At 41.9% G+C, this 16,836-nt stretch overlaps 1 protein-coding gene across 2 annotated transcripts in view; it reads left to right on the forward strand.

Moving 5' to 3' along the window:
* The window catches only part of oxsr1b (oxidative stress responsive kinase 1b), a 257,293-nt gene that overhangs the window by 139,254 nt on the left and 101,203 nt on the right, over positions 1–16,836 (forward strand). For both annotated transcript variants that reach the window (XR_015078974.1, XM_085992508.1), the window contains exons 6-7: positions 10,546–10,655; positions 15,717–15,818. Coding sequence is in view for 1 of the 2 variants with exons in the window: in XM_085992508.1 (XP_085848634.1) it covers positions 10,546–10,655; positions 15,717–15,818 (212 nt within the window). In the remaining variant the exon portion in view is untranslated. The remainder of the gene's footprint in view (positions 1–10,545; positions 10,656–15,716; positions 15,819–16,836) is intronic.

The following is a 16,836-nucleotide window of genomic DNA, read 5'->3' on the forward strand; positions in this document are numbered from 1 at the left end:
ATGCAATTAAAGGGAAGGTCTTTAATAGTGCTGTCTTTTGTACTGCCTTTAATGGTGCTTTCCTGTAGTGTTGCCTTGATTGGTGCTTTCCTGTTCTGTTGCTCTGGTCATCACAAGCTGAGCGCAAATTGGCTGCTGTGTTTCCTACATTACAACAGTGACTACACTTCAAAATTATTCCATTGGCTGTAAAGCACTGGGACGTGTGGTGGTCATGAAAGGCGCTATATAAATGCAAGTTTTTCTTTTCTCACTTTAAAGGGAATGGCATCTTTTGGGATTACCCAATTCTAAATGTTACAGTGGGGGATGTCTTTATGTTGACTGATGTGCCTCAGTCCTCCCTTATTCCAGCATTTTATATTTTTAACTGGCATGAGACATATTGCACAACAAACTCTGCTGCTACCACCATTGGAACAGAGCTTATTGGTGAAAGGCTGCTGAGTGAAGTGTCTTCCTTCAGCTGTTTTAAGGTGAAGTCAAGCGTAGGTCCCTTGCAGTCAGAATCAGGGGAATTTATAATGGGGAACAAAGAAATGGCAGACCAATTAAATACATACTTTGGTTATGTCTTCACAAAGGAGGACACACATAACCTCCCAGAGATGTCAGGGAACATAGGGTTTAATGAGAGGGAGGAACTGAATGAAATCAGTATTTGTAGGGAAATGGTGTTAAGGAAATTGATGGGATTGAAGGCCGATAAATCCCCAGGGGCCTGATAATCTACATCCTAGGGTACTTAAGGAAGTGGCCCTAGAAATAGTAGATGCATTGCTGGTCATCTTCAAAAATTCGATAGACTCTGGAACAGTTCCCATGGATTGGAGGGTAGTTAATGTAACCCCGCTATTCAAAAAAGGTGGTAGAGAGAAAATGGGGAATTGGGTAGTCGGTAGTGGGGAAAATGCTAGAGTCCATTATAAAAGATGTAATAGCAGAGCACTTGGAAAACAGTGACGGGATCGGACAAAGTCAACATGGATTTACAAAAGGTAAATCGTGCTTGACTAATCTAATGGAATTTTTTGAGGCTGTAACTGGTAGAATAGATAAGGGAGAACCAGTGGATGTGGTGTATTTGGACTTTCAGAAGGCTTTCGATAAGGTCTTGCATAAGAATTAGCGTGTAAAGTTAAAGCACATGGGATTGTGGGTAAGGTATTGACTTGGATAGAGAACTGGTTGGCAGACAGGAAGCAAAGAGTTGGAATAAATGGGTCTTTTTCCGAGTGGCAGGCAGTGACTAGTGGGGTACTGCAGGGACCGGTCCTTGGACCCCAGCTATTCACAATATATATTAATGATCTAGATGAGGGAACTAGATGTAATATCTCCAAGTTTGCAGACGACGCAAAGCTGGGTGGGCGTGTGTGCTGTGAGGAGGATGCCGAGAAACTCCACTATGATTTGGACAGGTTGGGTGATTGGGCAGATGCATGGCAGATGCAGTATAATGTGGATAAATGCGAGGTTATCCACTTTGGTGGCAAAAACAGGAAGGCAGATTATTATCTGAACGGCAATAGATTGGGAGAAGGGGAAGTGCAACGAGACCTGGGTGTCCTTGTGCACCAGTCGCTGAAGGTAAGCATGCAGGTGCAACAGGCGGTTAAGAAGGCAAATGGTATGTTGGCCTTCATAGCGAGAGGATTCGAGTACAGGAGCAAAGATGTCTTGCTGCAGTTGTACAGGGCCTTGGTGAGACCACACCTTGAGTATTGTGTGCAGTTTTGGTCGCCTTATTTGAGGAAAGATGTTCTTGCCATGGAGGGAGTGCAGCGAAGATTCACCAGACTGATACCTGGGATGGCAGGAATGACGTATGAGGAGAGATTGGGCTTATATTCGCTGGAGTTTAGAAGAATGAGAGGGGATCTCATTGAAACTTACAAAATTCTAACAGGACTAGACAGACTAGATGCAGGAAGGATGTTCCCAAAGGTGGGGGAGTCCAGAACCAGGGGTCACAGGCTAAAGATAAGGGGTAAGCCATTTAGGACAGAGATGAGGAATTTCTTCACCCAGAGAGTGGTGAACCTGTGGAATTCTCTACCCCTAAAGGCAGTTGAGGCCAATTCATTAAATATATTCAAGAAGGAGTTAGATATATTTCTTAAGGCTAAAGGGATCAAGGGATATGGGGAGAAAGCAGGGAGAGGGTACTGAATTTGGATGATCAGCCACGATCCCATTAAATGGCAGAGCAGGCTCGAGGGGCCGAATGGCCGCCTCCTGCTCCTATCTTCTATGTTTCTATGTAAAACGAGCAAAAGGGATCGAGAGACACACGTCAGAGTCCAGATATTTACATTAAGATTGAATGTGATAATTCAGAATAATAACGTTTCTATTCAACCAGTCATTTTGGCAGGAGTTTCATAAACCCAAGTTATTGAGGGAAGTTCCCAGAGATGTGTTTGACGAGGTTTAAAAAAAAAAAAAAATTCAATCTCTCTTACCTTCTCTCCAGTGCAGTGCTATGTAAGAGCAAAACTATTAATGTTTATCCAAGTTACATATGAGATTTCGTTCACCTTTGTGGTTAATTTTCTGTCATCAAATTGAAGGCTGGAGAAGGGGACCCTTTCCATTTCAGGCACCCTGTGTTAACATGGAGCACCCCCAGTCGAGCATAGCATGGATAGATGCTCTACACTGTGCCATCAAACACCCTCTACTCTGCCCCAATGATGCGCCTAAGCCACAGTCTCAAGGACACCCTGTCGTGCACCAGTGACGTTTTTTCACTTTCCACACCAGCCATCCTGAGAGGTTCTCCATTTGTGACTGTAAATGTAGGGTGATGTGTGGTGAAAAAAGGAGTTCAGCCGAAGAAAGCTTTGCAATTACGCAGTTCTATGCAGAAGATTGTGATTTCATTGTGGAATCTCTCATATCCTCGAAGAAGTTTTGCGTAATGACTTGGAATTGATGGTATTCTTCAGAACATCTCTAATCCGCTGCTCTCCTGGGTAATCGGCTGCCAATTTTCTATTTTAAGATGGATAAAGACCCAAGAAGTTGACTTTAAAGAACTGTTAGCAATTTTATTTTTGTTTATTTCTCAGCATAACAGCTCTATATTCTCCCCACTGCAGGGTATTTTGTTCTGGAGAAATTCATTGAATTTTGCCACAATGGAGATTACTTTTTTTTTCCACTTTACCCTTTTTTCTGCTGAATTTGAGTCTGTAGTGGGCAGGATCTCTTTTGCTGCAAAGTGTCATATGTGGTACATACTATTCTGAACGATCCGGTGGAAAATACGTCTGCTAATTGGAGGGCTGAACTGAGATCAGAAAATGCTAGAAATATACAGCAGACCTGCCTTTTTAAAGGAAAATCAAGATGAAAAATGCTGGCAACTCTCACCAGGTCATTCAGCATCTACAAGAAAGATGATCAGTCAAAATTGCAGATATAGACCTTTTGTCAGAATTGGAAATTGGGTTATCCTAGACAATCCTCCTTCTATTACACAGACTGAATATGAAAATCATTCTACTTATTCCCTTTTGTAAGCTGCAAGATGTTATAAAGGAAAACATTTGCCTTTAGGATGATTTTTAGAAGTGCTGGAGGTCAGCTACTTAAATTGGGGTACACAGGGTTGTCTGTTCTATTCATTGACGAGAAAGGGCTTTCCAGTACACTGCAAGACTGATGTTTACAGGTGGAGAGCACGTCACTAAAATTATTTCACGTTTTGAGCTTGATTTTTATCTATTAAAGACGCAGTTAAAATTTAGAAACCTATCGGGGTAGTTATTTCTTCTATGTGGAATGCCAGGCTGGGTGAGTGTGTGACAGACAAGGTGCAACATGCTTAGCATCAAAAACGCCATTGCAGCACCATCTACAGGCATAACCGGTACTACAGGCAGTATAATGGGTATATCCATAGGGGCAATGTGACCGTAAATTTTTCGTGACACACACATCCCATGTCCTGAATTTAATATATGATCGATCGATACTCTCTTTTAACCTTTCTAATCTTTTGTAGCTTTTCTATACTCTTTTATATTAGTCCTTGTTTGTTATTAATCTAACCTGTAAATGTTTAATGCTGTTTTTAGTTTCAAAGATGATCTAATCTCCTTCATCCATGGAATCCCAACCTCTAACATACTCCTTTTTTTCTTGCATGATTTGTACCCTTTGCAAATTCTATATTTTCCATTAATGATCGATCTATTTAAGAATTTTCCCTTCCATTTAATCTAGGCAAGGTCTCTCTCTTTATCTAGCTACAATTTACTCATCCCAGTCAAGGACCCTTTTGCCTTGATTTTTCTTTTTCCTTATCTATTCTTACATTGAGCCTAATTATGCTGTCTTTGTTTCCAAACATTCCCATATTTTTAAGATGTCAACTTCAATCTTCCCTCTACATTTTTTTTGTACTGAGCAAGCCATGAACTCCTTGGAGCGTGACATAGAAACATAGAAGCTTAGAAAAATAGGAGCAGGAGTAGGCCATTTGGCCCTTTGAGCCTGCTCTGCCATTCAATATGATCATATCTCAATACCATATGCCCCCTCTTTTTCTACTGAAGTGGATAACATTTATCCACGTTATACTGCATTTGCCATGTATTTGCCCACTCAGTCAACTTGTCTAAATCGCTTTGAAGCCTCTTTGCATCCTCCTCACAACTCTCAATCCCATCTAGTATCGTGTCGTCAGCAAACTTGGAAATATTACATTTGGTTTCCTCATCCAAATCATTGCTATATATTGTGAATAGCTGGGGCCCAAGCACTGATCCCCGCGGTACCCCACTAGTCACTGCCTGCCACCCCGAAAAAGATCCATTTATTCCTACTCCGTTTCCTGTCTATTAACCAATTTTCAATCCATGCCAGTATATTACCCCCAATCCCATGTGCTTTAATTTTGCACACTAACCTCTTATGTGGGACTTTATCAAAGGCCTTCTGAAAATCCAAATACACCACATCCACTGGTTGTCCCTTATCTATTCTACCAGTTACATCCTCAAAACTCCAGTAGGTTTGTCAAACACGATTTCCCTTTCATAAATCCATGTTGACTCTGCCTAATCCCATTGATATTTTCTAAATGTCCTGTTATCACATCCTTTATAATAGACTCCAGCATTTTCCCTACTACTGATGTTAGGCTAACCGGTCTGTAGTTCTGTTTTCTCCCTTTTTTAAATAATGGGGTTACATTTGCCACCCTCCAATCTGCAGGAACTGTTCCATAATCTATAGAATTTTGGAAGATAACAACCAATGCATCCACTATTTCCATGGCTACCTCTTTTAGTACTCTGGGATGCAGATTATCAGGCACTGGGGATTTATCAGCTTTCAGTCCCATTAATTTCTCCAGCACTTTTTTTTATTAATACTAATTTCCTTTAATTCCTCCTCCTCACTAGGCCCTTGGTTCCCCAGCATTTCTGGGAAGTTATTTGTGTCTTCCGTGAAGACCGAACCAAAGCATTTGTTTAATTGCTCTGCCATTTCCTTGTTCCCCATTATGAAGTCTCCCGTTTCTGACTGTAAGGGACATACATTTGTCTTCACTAATCTTTTTCTTTTTACATACTTGTAGACGCTCTTACAGTCCGCTTTTATGTTCCTTGCAAGTTTACTCTTATACTCTATTTTTCCCCTCTTAATCAATCTCTTGGTTCTTTTTTGCTGAATTCTATACTGCTCCCAATCCTCAGGCTTGCTACTTTTTCTGGCAACTTTATATGACGACTCTTTGGATCTAATACTATCCTTAATTTCTTTTGTTAGCCATGGTTGGGCTGGTTTTCCTTGTGTTTTTGCGCCAGAAAGGAATGTATAACTGTTGCGATTCATACATTTGTTCCTTAAATGTTAGCCGTTGCCTATCCACCGTCATGCCAATTAATGAAGCTCCCCAATCTATCATAGCCAACTCACTCCTCATACCTTTGTAGTTTCCTTTGTTTAGATTTAGGACCCTAGTTTCGGATTGGACTACTTCACTTTCCAGCTTAATGAAGAATTCTATCATGTTATGGTCACTCTTCCCTAAAGGACCCCGCACAACAAGATTATTAATTAACCCCTTCTCATTGCACAATACCCAATCTAGGATAGTCTGTTCCCTAGTTGGCTCCTCAGCATACTGGTCTTAAAAAAACCATCTTGTACATACTCCAGGAATTCATCCTCCACAGTATTATTGCTAATTTAGTTTGGCCAGTCTATGTAGATTAAAGTCTCCCATGATTACTGTAGTACCCTTGTTACATGCATCCCTAATTTCCTGTTTGATGCCGTCCCCTACATTACCACGACTGTTTGGAGGCCTATAGACAATTCCCACCAATGTTTTCTGCCCCTTGGTGCTTCTTGGCTCCACCCAGACTAATTCTACATCTTGATTTTCTAAGCCAATATCCTTTCTCACTATTGCTCTGATTTAATCTTTTACTAACAACGCCATCCCGCCTCCTTTTCCTTTTTGCCTGTCCTTCCTAAATATCGAATATCCTTGGATATTCAGCTCCCAGCCTTGGTCACCCTGCAGCCGTGTCTCCGTAATTGCAATTATATCGTATCCATTTACATCTATTTGCGCTGTTAATTCGTCTACCTTATTACAAATGCTTCGTGTATTCAGATACAGTGCCTTTAGATTTGTCTTTTTAACATTTTTAGACATCTTAATTTTTTGCACTATGGCCCTATTTGTCGTCTTACCCGGACCCTATTTGTTAGTGCACTCTTTTTTTTGTTTGTATGCTCTGTCCCTTCCTGACACAATTGGGTTATCCTTACCCCAATCACTTTCCTGCACTGCTTCCTTGTCTTTTCGTCTGTGGGCAAATTTTACAACAACAACAACTTTTACAATAGCAGCCACTTAAAAGAATATATACAGTAATGCCATATTGCCACTCCACTGTCTCAAATAATGAGACAATCATAAGGTTCTATACAAGTTTAACATTTCTGCTTTTCAATTCTATTCCTCTAGAAATGAACCTCAATGCTTTATTTGCACAGTTACGGCTTTTTTAACCTGCGTTGCTACTTTTAATTGTGAATCTATACCTCTAGATCCCTTTGCAGCTCTACCCCATTTAGAATCTTATTTTCCAAGGAGTAGGTAGCCTCCTTATTCCTCCTACCAAAATGCACCATCTCTCACGTATCTGTATTGAAATTCATTTGTCATTTACATGCTCATTCTGCGACTTTGTTTATGTTAGAATTAATTAAGTTTTTAGTTCATAATGTACAAACTCTATTTAAAGAAAAAAGAACTGCATAATAATGCATTAACACTTCAGAAACATCACTCTGTTACACGGTTATGCATCAACAAACAATCCAAAAGCCCAAGGTGAGCTGAAAGAGGCATATCTATTCGTGCAATTTGTATTAATTTTAACGTTTTCAACATATTAGCCCATCCTTCATGTCGCTATAGCAATGGCTGCACAAGCAGCAGGAGGAGCGGCTTTCCTATGGCGCTGACGTGCTGTATGTCCAGATATGTAATTAGAATATTAACCACAATGCAACCAGACAACCAACAAATATAAAGTGCTGTAGTTCTTTAGTTCACTATTAAAAAGAATTGAACAAAAACAGGTATCCATATTTTCAACTTAATCACTTCCACTAATAAACGTGGTGGTCTTGAAGCAGCACGTCGCCACCCCCCCCCCCCCCCCCCCCCCCCAAACCATGTAACATGTCAAAAATGCAGCACTTATTCACAAGTGCAGAAAAGCACATACACAATTTGTGTCACTGAATTTAAAAACAAAAAGCAGGAAAAGCTATGACTTAACAGGAATAAACATTGGTTCTCCTGTCCAGGAAGAAAGGTGAATCAGACTGACGTGGAGAATGTTTGAGAAAAATTTCCACAATATTAATCCCTGCTCTTAGCACATAAAATTGTTGAATTATTTTAGGTACTTCACAATGAAATAGCGGGAAACAAACTTCATTGTGTATTCAATTTTTAATTCCCTATTTCAAACATTTATACCAAATCGAAATTGTATATTAGTTTAATCGAAGTATTTTCTGTCTTAATAAAGAAATAGTAGTTTCTTGCAATTTTTATACATCATTACATAGGTCCGAGAATGCGGAGTCAGGGGACAAATAGCTGGCTTCAAGACAGAAAACAGAGAGTAGGGGTAAAGGGTAGCTATTCACAGTGGCAGAAGGTGGGTAGTGTTCCACAAGGATCAGTGCTGGGACCACTGTTGTTCATAATTTATATTAACGATTTAGACTTTTGAATCAAACACAATTTCTAAATTTGCGATGTCACCAAATTTGTGGGGGGTGGGTAGTCAATACTGAGAAGGACTGCAACAAATTACAGGAGGACATTAATAAACTTGCAGAACGGGTATATAATTGGCAAATTAAGTTCAACACAGATAAATGTGAGCTATTATATAGAAACATAGAAGATAGGAGCAGGAGTAGGCCGTTCGGCCCCTCGAGCCTATTCCGCCATTTAATGAGATCATGGCTGATCATCCAAATTCAGTACCCTGTCCCTGCTTTCTCCCCATATCCCTTGATCCCTTTAGCCTTAAGAAATATATCTAACTCCTTCTTGAATATATTTAATAAGTTGGCCTCAACTGCCTTCTGTGGTAGAGAATTCCACAGGTTCACCACTCTCTGGGTGAAGAAATTCCTCATCAGTCCTAAATGGCTTACCCCTTATCCTTAGACTGTGACCCCTGGTTCTTGACTCCCCCGCCATCGGGGACATCCTTCCTGCATCTAGTCTTTCTAGTCCTGTTAGAATGTTATAAGTTTCAATGAGATCCCCTCTCATTCTTCTAAACTCTAGCGAATATAAGCCTAATCGACTCAATCACTCTTCATATGTCATTCCTGCCATCCCAGGTATCAGTCTGGTGAATCTTTGCACTCCCTCCATGGCAAGAACATCCTTCCTCAGAAGGCGACCAAAACTGCACACAATACTCAAGGTGTGGTCTCACCAAGGCCCTGTACAACTGCAGCAAGATATCCTTGCTCCTGTACGTGAATCCTCTCGCTATGAAGGCCAACATACCATTTGCCGCCTTAACCACCTGCTGCACCTGTCTGCTTACCTTCAGCAACTGGTGCACAAGGACACCCAGGTCTCGTTGCACTTCTCCTTTTCCCAATCTATTGCCGTTCAAATAATAATCTGCCTTCCTGTTTTTGCCACCAAAGTGGATAACCTTGCATTAATCCACATTATACTGCATCTGCCCAATCACCCAACCTGTCCAAATCATCTTGGTAGGAAGAATAGTGAGGTCACTTATTACTTGGAGGGTGCGAGTCTTGGTGGATAGAGGAACAAAGGGATTTTGGAGTACACAAATCACTAAAAGTAGCGACGCAGGTTAGCAAGGCATTAAAAAAGCAAACCAAGCACTAGGGTTTATTTCTAGAGGTATAGAATTGAAAAGTAGGGAAGTTATGCTAAACCTGTATCGAACCTTCGTTAAACCACACTTAAAGTACTGCGTACAGTTCTGGTTGCCATATAAAAAGGATATAGAGGCACTGGAGAGGATGCAGAGAAGATTTACAAGGATGATAACAGAAATGAGAGGTTATACATATCGGGAAAGGATGAACAGGGTGGGTTTCTTTTGAAAAAAGAAGGCTGAGGGGTGACCTAATAGAGGTCTTTCATCATTTTGAAACCTTTTATGATTTTAAATGTCTCTCTTTCTTTCTCCTTCTCTCTTTCCCCCCCCCCCCCCCCATCTCTCTCCCCACCTGCCCCCCTCACTTCCAATCTTATCTCCCCCTCTCTCCCTGAGGCGCAGGCACTCTTTTTATAAGCATTCGCCACGACTCCCAGTACAGTATTGGTGCCGACGCCTGCTCCTGCGGGCCTAAAGAACGAGCCTGTGGGACATGATTGAAAAGAGTGCCTACGCGCTGGAGCTCGCTGCAGCAGGACTGCGCCGCCTGCAGTGCCTGGTGCGCAGTTGCCTTGAGGTGGCTGCGCACCCCTGCAGCTTTGGGGGGGTGGGGGGGGGGGGGGACAGTGGTCAACTTGCTCATCTTCCTTACCCAGAGCCAGATCAAATGGTGCTTCCTTCCTTGTAGAAGTAGCAATGTATCAACTGCGAAAACGTTCCTGAACACCCTACAAAAAATTCTCCTTTTTCTCAACAAATACATTTTTCCTGTCCCAGTCCATTTTTGGATATACTGGCAATAGTGTGGCTATTCTTCGGTGCAATTAAAGGGAATTCTGTTTCGACCAATTCACTGTTTTAATCTTGAGTTCATTCCTTTCACATGTGCTTGATTATCACCATGTTAGCTAGCTGTAATATTTGGAACCTGTTTGGAGGGGAGCAGGTGTGGTTGCGGGCATGACCCTTATCCCACCCATTTGTGGCACAGTGCATTAAATGCACCAACACAGACCAAATCTCAAGAGTTCATGTAGTTTGCTCTGTTGGCCTATGTTGATGAAATGTCATTCTGCTTATGAACTTGGTATCTCTCTTTGTTTCTCTACTCCAGATTTTGGTGTGAGTGCATTCTTGGCAACAGGAGGTGACATGACCAGGAATAAAGTGAGGAAGACCTTTGTAGGAACGCCCTGCTGGATGGCACCTGAAGTCATGGAGCAGGTGAGACACTAAGCATTCACAACAGAACATTTCAAAATGCTTTACAGACTCTCAATAGACCCTTGGAACTGAAAATAATGTGAGTCGTTTAAGGTCACTAAAATTGCTCATTAATTTTTGGGATTTGCAAATATCACTGGGTCACTTATATTAAATTAACATTTTATAGCATCATATATAAAACCTAAGTTTCAGTACACACTGACCATTTGTTACATCCTATCTTTTCCTGGTCAACTCCTGAAGATGCTGACTTAATCCAATCTTTCTTTCCCTCTCTTTACTTCTCTTTCTGTACCTGATTTGACTATAATTTGCCCTCCTTCTCCATCGTTCCTGTGTTTTCTTTCTCCATCCTTAAATCTTAATGGTTAAGGAGATGCACTGTTGGTCCCATCGTTAACTAAGGTCCCAGCTGTCCTGTTGCCCTCGCCACGCCGTTATAAGCTGGCACAAAAGCTTTTGAACTGAAGGGTGCAGAAACAGTCTGACTAACAGCATACGCCACCAGATGCCCCACTCCAACAAGAGCTGCGCCAAAAGGTGATAGTCCTGTCCAAATATTGCAACTTAACGAGTGAGTGCCACTGTTGGTAATCCTCAAATACCATATCCTTTTATTTGTTCACTTTTTTAAAAATCAATACTCCGAATCAAAAATGTCCACCAAACTATATCAAGTTGTGGAATTGAATTCAAGAAATTTGCTGATTTCTAGCTAAAATTACAACAACAACTTGTAGCGCCTTTAGCGTAGTAAAACATCCAAAGGCGTTTCACAGGAGTGATATAAAACAAAATTTGACACTGAGCCACAAGAAATAATTAGGGCAGAAGACCAAAAGCTTGGTCAAAGAGGTAGGTTTTAAGGAGCATCTTAAAGGAGGAGAGAGAGTTAGAGGCAGAGAGGTTTAGTAGGAAATTCCAGAGCTTAGAGCCTTGTTAGTTGAAGGCATGGCCACTAGTGATTGTGCAATTAAAATCGGGGATGTTCAAGAGGCCAGGATTAGAGGAGCGCAGATATATCGGCCGGGGGTGGGTGGGGCTGGAGGAGATTAGAGATGGGGAGGGGCGAGGCCATGAAGCGATTTGAAAACGAGGAGGAAAATTTTTAAATCGAGGCGATGCTTAACCGGGTGCCAATGTTGGTCAGCGAGCACAGGGGTGATGGGTAAACGGGACTTGGTGTGAGTTAGGACACGGGCAGCAGAAGTTTTGATGCCCTCAAGCTTATATAGGATAGAACATGGGAGGCAAGCCAGGAGTATGTAGGAATAGTCAAGTCTAGAGGTAACAAAGGCATGGATGAGGGCTTCAGCAGCAGATGCGCTGAGGCAGGGGAGGAGTCAGGTGAAGTTACGGAGGTGGAAATGGGCAGTCTTTGTTATGGTGCGGATATGGTCGGAAGCTCACTTCAGGGTCAGATATGACACCAAAGTTGCAAACAGTCTGGTTCAGTCTCGGACAGATGCTGGGGAGAAGGATAGAGTTGGTGGCTAGGGAAGAGTTTGTGGTGGGGATCGAAGACAGTGGCTTCGGTCTTAGTTGGAGGAAATTTCTGCTCATCCAGTACTGGATGTCGAGCAAGCATTCTGACAATTTAAAGACAGTGGAGGGGTCAAGAGAAGTGGTGGTGAGGTAGAGCTGGGTCTCGTCAGCGTACATGTGGAAACTGTTTTTGAATGATGTCGTCAAGGGGCTGCATGTGGATGAGAAATAGGAGGGGGTGTAGGATGGACCTTTGGGGGACACCAGAGGTAACGATGCAGGAGTGGGGAGAGAAACCATTGCAGGTGATTCTCTAGCTACAATTCAGTAGATAAGAATGGAACCAGGCGAGCGCAGTCCCATTCAGCTGGACGACGGTGGAGAGGCATTGAAGGAGGGAGGAGTGGTCAACCATGTCAAAGGCTGCAGACCGGTCGAGAAGGATGAGGAGGGATAGTTTACCTTTGTCACAGTCACATAGGATGTCATTTATGACTTTGATAAGGGCCGTTTTGGTGCAGTGACAGGGGCAGAAACCTGATTGGAGAGATTCAAACATGGAGTTCCGGGAAAGATGGGCATGGATTTGGGATTACAATGAAAGCTGCCAGATTGTTGTAAAAATCCAACTGGTTCACTAATGTCCTTCAGGGAAGGGAATCTGTCAGCCCTACTTGGTCTGGCCTACAAGTGTCTCCAACCCCAGGTTTCGTATTACAACGTGAACAGTTGTTTTTTATACTGGAGGAAGGTATACAGTGAATGTTCCCCAGGGGTCAGTTCTAGGATCATTGCTTTTCTTGATATATATTAATGACATCTCATTGAAACTTATAAAATTCTGACAGGACAGGACTGGACAGACTCGATGCAGGAAGGATGTTCCCGATGGTCGGAGTCCAGAACCAGGGGTCACAGTCTAAGGATAAGGGGTAGGCCATTTAGGACATAAATGAGGAATTTCTTCACCCAGAGAGTGGTGAACCTGTGGAATTCTCTACCACAGAAGGCAGTAGAGGCCAATACATTAAATATATTCAAGAAGGAGTTGGATATAGTTCTTAAGGCTAAGGGGATCAAGGGGTATGGGGAGAAAGCAGGGACCGGGTACTGAATTTGGATGATTTCATTGAATGGCGGAGCAGGCTCGAGGGGCTGAGTGGCCTACTCCGGCTCCTATCTTCTATGTTTCTATGACTTACACTTGGGTGTACAAGGCACAGTTTCAAAATTTGCAGATGACACAAAACTTGGAAGTAAAGTGAACAGTGAGGAGGATAGCGATAGACTTCAAGAGGACATAGACAGGCTGGTGGAATGTGCCGACACGTGGCAGATGAAATTTAACACAGAAAAGTGCGAAGTGATGCATTTTGGTAGCAAGAACGAGGAGAAGCAATATAAACAGAAGGGTACAATTCTAAAGGGGGTGCATGAACAGAGACCTGGGAGTATGTGTGCACAAATCGTTGAAGGTGGCAGGGCAGGTTGAGAAAACGGTTAAAAAAACATACGGGATCCTGGGCTTCACAAATAGAGGCATAGAGTACAAAAGCAAGGAAGTTATGATAAACCTTTATAAAACACTGGTTCGGCCTCAACTGGAGTATTGTATCCAATTCTGGGCACCGCACTTTAGGAAGGATGTGAAGGCGATGCAGAAAAGATTTACAAGAATGGTTCTGGGGATGAGGGACTTCAGTTATGTAGATAGACTGGAGAAGCTGGCGTTGTTCTACTTAGAGTTGAGAAGGTTGAGAGAAGATTTGATAGGCGTTCAAAATCATGATGGGTCTAGACAAAAGAGAGAAACTGTTCCCATTGATGGAAGGGTCGAGAACCAGAGGATACAGATTTAAGGTGATTGGCAGAAGAATCAAAGGTGACATGAGGAAAAACTTTTTTACACAGCGAGTGGCTAGGATCTGGAATTCACTGCCTGAAGGGGTGGTGGAGGCAGATTCAGTTGTGGCTTTCAAAAGGGAATTGGATAAGTACCTGAAGGATAAAAAATTGCTGGGCTACAGGGAAAGGGTGGGGAGTGGGACTAGCTGAAGTGCTCTTGCAAAGAGCCAGCATGGGCTGAATGGCCACCTCCCTGTGCTGTAACCATTCTATGATTCTATTCCATAACTTCTGTAGCATTAGTTCCTAGCTCAATGGGTAGATGCCCCAAGTGGTGTGTTACTGAGTCATATAAACTGATTGTTCCAGCTTCAATCTTTGGTCTGTGCTCACTTAGCTGAGCTCAACCAAGGTGACAGTTGGGATGCTGCAAATTGCCACAGGAAGGCGAAAAGTGGCCAGAGTTTTTTCTCGTGGTTGCCATCCAGTGACCCCTGCTGGAAATTGGACATGTGGACATTTAGTGAGGATGGCAGCAGGCTTGCCATTGCTCTATCTAGCCTCACATGAAGTATGGCTAACTTTGGGCATGGTGCTAGAGGGATGCAGTCACCAGTAGGATCATACCCCAGCTTAAGGCAACGTCTTCAGAGAGGAGAGAAAACTAGACCAAAAACACATCTAACACCAGGCTATGTACTCAGGGGAAAAAAAGTATGAGTAATTGTATTCTGGGTTCATTGTCACTTCAATGCCAGTAGGGAGTTGGAGCAGTTTTATTAGATATACCATAAATTCTGTAGGCTTAAGCTTAATTTGATTACAGGTGGTATTTATATTTCCTAACTCTTTTATTTTAGCAAAAGCATTAAAATTGCTGAGACAGTGATCATCATCTAGCTGCAGCTGTGCTCTGGAAAACTTCGTGCTGTTCTCTCCTCCAACCCCAAAATAATTGCAACCTACAAAGGCATTTTGCGTTAAAGACATTTAACAGTCACCTGAAAAAAGATTCAAATAAAACCCATGAATACTGGAAATCCTTCCCTCCCTAACCTAAGATCTTGATTGAGAATGGGAAGTAGTGGTTGCAAAGCTACACCTTTATCCTTCCCCTAAACACTCTGTTCTGAGGCGCAATGTGCTAACTTCTAAATTTTGAAACGAAATAAGTGATCATTCCAAGCTCACTCATACTCCTGAACATGTGATCCTCTCTCACCTCTAGCTTCCACCTCCCGTGTTGCAATCTGTAATGTCTTTATTTTATCAGTTATTGCCATTCATCCTCCAATCTTTCCTCCTCTATTGAAATCAAGACTTAGCACACTCCTACTCGACGACTCTTTTCACAGGCCCTCAGAACTGTGGAACTGCTCACCTACCTACTTTAATTTTCTTTTACTCTGACGCGCCATAGGCAAATTAAAACCTACGCTTGGAATTGCGTATCCAGAGCTTCCTGATTTACCACTTTTTCCTCCCTTTGTTAGTGTCGTGCACTATTGTACTTTGTTCCTCACCTCGATTTCAATTTTAGAAACGGCTGTTACAGTTTAAAGAAAGGAAGATTAAGGAGTATATGGTACAATTCTGGGCTTAACTTGGGGCGAAATATATGTAATATGAAACTTAAGGTAATTCTATTTATACTTTGTCTCAACAGGTGATTTCAAATAAAGCTGTTGGACTATAACCTGGTGTTGTGTGACTTCTTACATTCAACAGGTTAGAGGTTATGACTTCAAAGCAGATATTTGGAGTTTTGGAATTACAGCCATTGAACTGGCTACAGGAGCAGCTCCTTATCATAAATACCCACCAATGAAGGTAGGAGTCGCTGCCAAGTCTAATGGCTACAGTTTTTCATTTACATTTTGATTGTTGGACATTACTGGAAATATAAATTCTATCTGCAGAAAATTGCTGGAAATGTACAGTAGATTAATCAGTATATGAAAAAGAAAAGGTCAGTTTACATTTAATAGAGCCACAGAAGTTTACAGCACAGAAGGAGGCCATTTGATCCATGGCTCTTTGTTGTAGAGCAATACAAAACTAATCTCGCTGCCGATCTCTCCCCATTGACCTGCTTCATATTCTGCTTCAAATATTTATCCACTCCCTTAAAAGAGGCAACGGTCTCTGCCTCAGTAGTTCCCTCTGGCGGTGCATTCTATGGTTCAACAAACCAACCTGAATTTATTTAGCGACGTTCATGACGTTAGGACATCCCGAAGTACTTTTGAAGTGTAGTTACTATTGTAATGTAGGATATGCGGCAGCCAACTTGCGCACAGCAGGGTGCCATAAACAGAAATGTGATCATGACCAGATTTTGTTTTTTTTAGTGATGTTGGTTGAGGTAAATGTTGTCCATTTTATATCAAGTTTGAAAGTGATTTAATTAAATCCGAAACTAAGGTCTTAAATCTAAACAAAGCAAACTGCGTAGGTATGAGGGGCAAGTTGGCTAAGGTAGATTGGGAAACTATATTAAAAGGTATGACGGTCGGGAAGCAATAGCTAGCATTTAAAGGATTAATACGTAATTTACAATAAATACACATTCCTTTAAGGCATAAAAACCCCACATAAAAGTGGTCCAACCGTGTCTAACGAGAGAAGTTAAAGATAGTATTAGATCAAAGGAAGAGGCTTCTAATGTTGCCAAAAAGAGTAGTAAGCCTGAGGATTGGGAGGATTTTAGAATTCAGCAAAGGAGGACCAAGAAATTGATAAAGAAAGTGAAAATAGAATGAGAGTAAACTAGAGAGAGAGACACAAAAACAGACTGTAAAAGCTTCTCTAGGTGTGTAAAAAGGAAAAGATTAGCAAATGTAAACGT

This window comes from Somniosus microcephalus, chromosome 7 (genome assembly GCF_052327205.1).
Source record: "Somniosus microcephalus isolate GS21.2 chromosome 7, FLI_Smic_1.0, whole genome shotgun sequence".
NCBI classification, from domain to species: domain Eukaryota; kingdom Metazoa; phylum Chordata; class Chondrichthyes; order Squaliformes; family Somniosidae; genus Somniosus; species Somniosus microcephalus.